This window comes from Fomitiporia mediterranea (genome assembly GCF_000271605.1).
Source record: "Fomitiporia mediterranea MF3/22 unplaced genomic scaffold FOMMEscaffold_13, whole genome shotgun sequence".
Lineage (NCBI taxonomy): Eukaryota > Fungi > Basidiomycota > Agaricomycetes > Hymenochaetales > Hymenochaetaceae > Fomitiporia > Fomitiporia mediterranea.
In genome coordinates, this window is record NW_006760398.1 from 636630 (window position 1) to 638990 (window position 2361).

Consider the following 2361-nt stretch of genomic DNA (forward strand, 5'->3'; position numbering starts at 1 on the left):
TGCATGTCGGACCACAAGAATTACCTGGTTGGTTCTGCTCACTCACAATATCAAGGTGCCTCCAGACCCTTATTCAAGTTATTGTATCGAACTATTCAAACACGCAGAACGTATCGAAACTTACCCCGATGACAACCTTCCAGAAAATAGCCTAGCTGTGCTCTATGACCTAGCGTGGAAGGACCAAGATGAAAGCGCGCTGTTTCACAAGGTGCCTGTGCGACGTGACGAGTGCAGGATGAACATCGAAGTTCCAGAGTACATGACTGTGCTAAAATGGGAACGCAACACAACTTTTCTTGACTTACATGGGGTAACAGGGGTTCTGGTCAGGGGCGCATATTGTCGGATGATGCAGACAATCGAGTCCGGTCTGTGGCCGGAGAGGGAGGCGAATAAGAGTTCAGATACAGCCATGGATGTTGACTCGGATCCACAATACAACCCCTTCAAGACCAATGCGACGTTTTCAAAATCAGAGATTGTGGATGGTATAATAGTGACTGGTGGACCTGGTATTGGTGCGACCATTCACATTACTCTGCCGCATTCCTGTTGGCCATGACTTTAGGTAAGACCCTGTTTATGGTCTATGTTCTTACACTATGCCTCCTTGCTCGTCAACCTGTAGTCTGGCAGGCTGATTCCGATCAGATACTTGTGTTTGACGAGGAAGGAGTCTATTCATCTCCGCTGCACCGTGAGCTGCCATTGTACATGCCAGAGGAGGCCTTCTACCTAGTTGATTGCAATCGGAATTGCCCTTGTCCTAACAGCCTGCTCATGCTCAACCTGGTCAAATTGAAAAAGGGCAAGCTCTTGTATTTTGCATCCCTTCGTTACCAAAACATGGATTTTACCACCAAGAATCCAGTAGAGCTACCACCACTATTTATGGAACAGTGCACTCCAGAAGATCTTGTCTGTTGGTGTGCTGTTTTTGCTTGCTCTTCTGTGTAGGTGATGAATTAATGGGTATTTGGTAGCTGACTGCTATGGGACAAACCGGTCTCAGAAAGGCGGATTGAAGAATATTTAAGCTTTATGGCTGCTCTGCACGGAATGGGTACTCGTATGCCAGAAGATTGGCAGTATTTGAAGGAAGGATCAACAAGACTTTCCCCCTCACCAAACAGGAACTATTTGACGCTCTCGCTCAAATGTCGGCCGCCATGAAAGCGCCCAACATGGAGGAACACGATTCACATGATATATTCTGCATCGAACCACGCCCTACAGATCCGTGGAACTGCACAATAAGGAGACACACTAGACACATATATGATGTGGTCATGCAACGTTTAAGAAGCTCGAGCGGCGAGCCGTTGTGGACCTGTTCAGGATGTTCTGCGGCAATACAAAGTCAAGGGCTTGTGCTGGCTTCATAATTGAAGACTGGATCATTGGCAGACTTCCGCAAGACGGTGAATGGCGCTTGAATACAATGGGGGTATCAACGAGGGAAAAATACTTGCATTGGCGTGATGTTGGGTGTCGTGGTAAGCGTTATTTCCGTGTAGGGTATCATGGCACAGCAACTATGGCAGACGAATGCGTTGATACTCCAAGTTTCGACCCAATCCGTACATTCTCTTGTAATTCTGGTGATGACGGCAAGTTGGAGGCACTATCGAAGGCAGATGGCATTGGCATACCAGTGAAGGCGAATCAACCCACCTATGATTTATTTGTTTGGCGTGCAGAAGAGAAGCGAGCGATCATGGTTCAAGTGACCGTGTTTCCAAGGCACACCGTTGTCAAGAAGGGTCTGAAGCAGCTGAAGGAGGCCGGTGCAAATTATCTCGACCTTATTGTGGTAACGCCTGTGTTAATCACGAAAAAGTCTTAAGTATTATACTTGCTTGTAATCTTGTATATTTTATATATTTTATAAAATTTGTCCAATTACTTATAATCTTCCTGGGGGGTTAAGCAAGGAAAGTACAATGTTAAATAAGCAAGAAAAAATACTTTTAAAACTTGGCAATTTCCAATATAATTTTATAAATTGTCAAGTTATACAAGTGATTATAATATACTTCCTAAATTACAAGGTTCAGACATACTTATTAATTTGTGACAGTATAATATCTGCTTATAATGCTTACAAGTCATTACAAGTGTTTGAATAGCTTTCTTTTGCTTACTATACAATTTTATATCAAATAATTAATTAAACATAATTATATTTAAATTTATAGAATACAAAAATAGGAAATAATACACTATTTCTACAGTCCCAACCCCTACACCACCAGCTGCCTCTGCCTCATTATTCTGTGAGTGGGATTCGTGTTGAAAGGGATGAAACCACATCCTCAGACCGGTTTGATGTAGTCTTCGTCACCACGTTTTGGGTCG

At 43.5% G+C, this 2361-nt stretch overlaps 2 protein-coding genes across 2 annotated transcripts; both read left to right on the top strand.

Moving 5' to 3' along the window:
- Positions 1-238: 238 nt before the first annotated feature.
- FOMMEDRAFT_160760 (uncharacterized protein) lies at positions 239-1028 on the top strand (the record flags this gene model as incomplete). Its single annotated transcript, XM_007270450.1, has 3 exons — positions 239-521; positions 572-921; positions 987-1028. 3 exons carry the CDS (start codon positions 239-241, stop codon positions 1026-1028), a joined length of 675 nt encoding a protein of 224 aa, XP_007270512.1.
- Positions 1029-1342: 314 nt separating this feature from the next.
- On the top strand, positions 1343-1849 carry FOMMEDRAFT_160761 (uncharacterized protein; the record flags this gene model as incomplete). The annotated part of the gene is made up of 1 exon (XM_007270451.1): positions 1343-1849. One exon carries the CDS (start codon positions 1343-1345, stop codon positions 1847-1849), a length of 507 nt encoding a protein of 168 aa, XP_007270513.1.
- Positions 1850-2361: the final 512 nt, after the last annotated feature.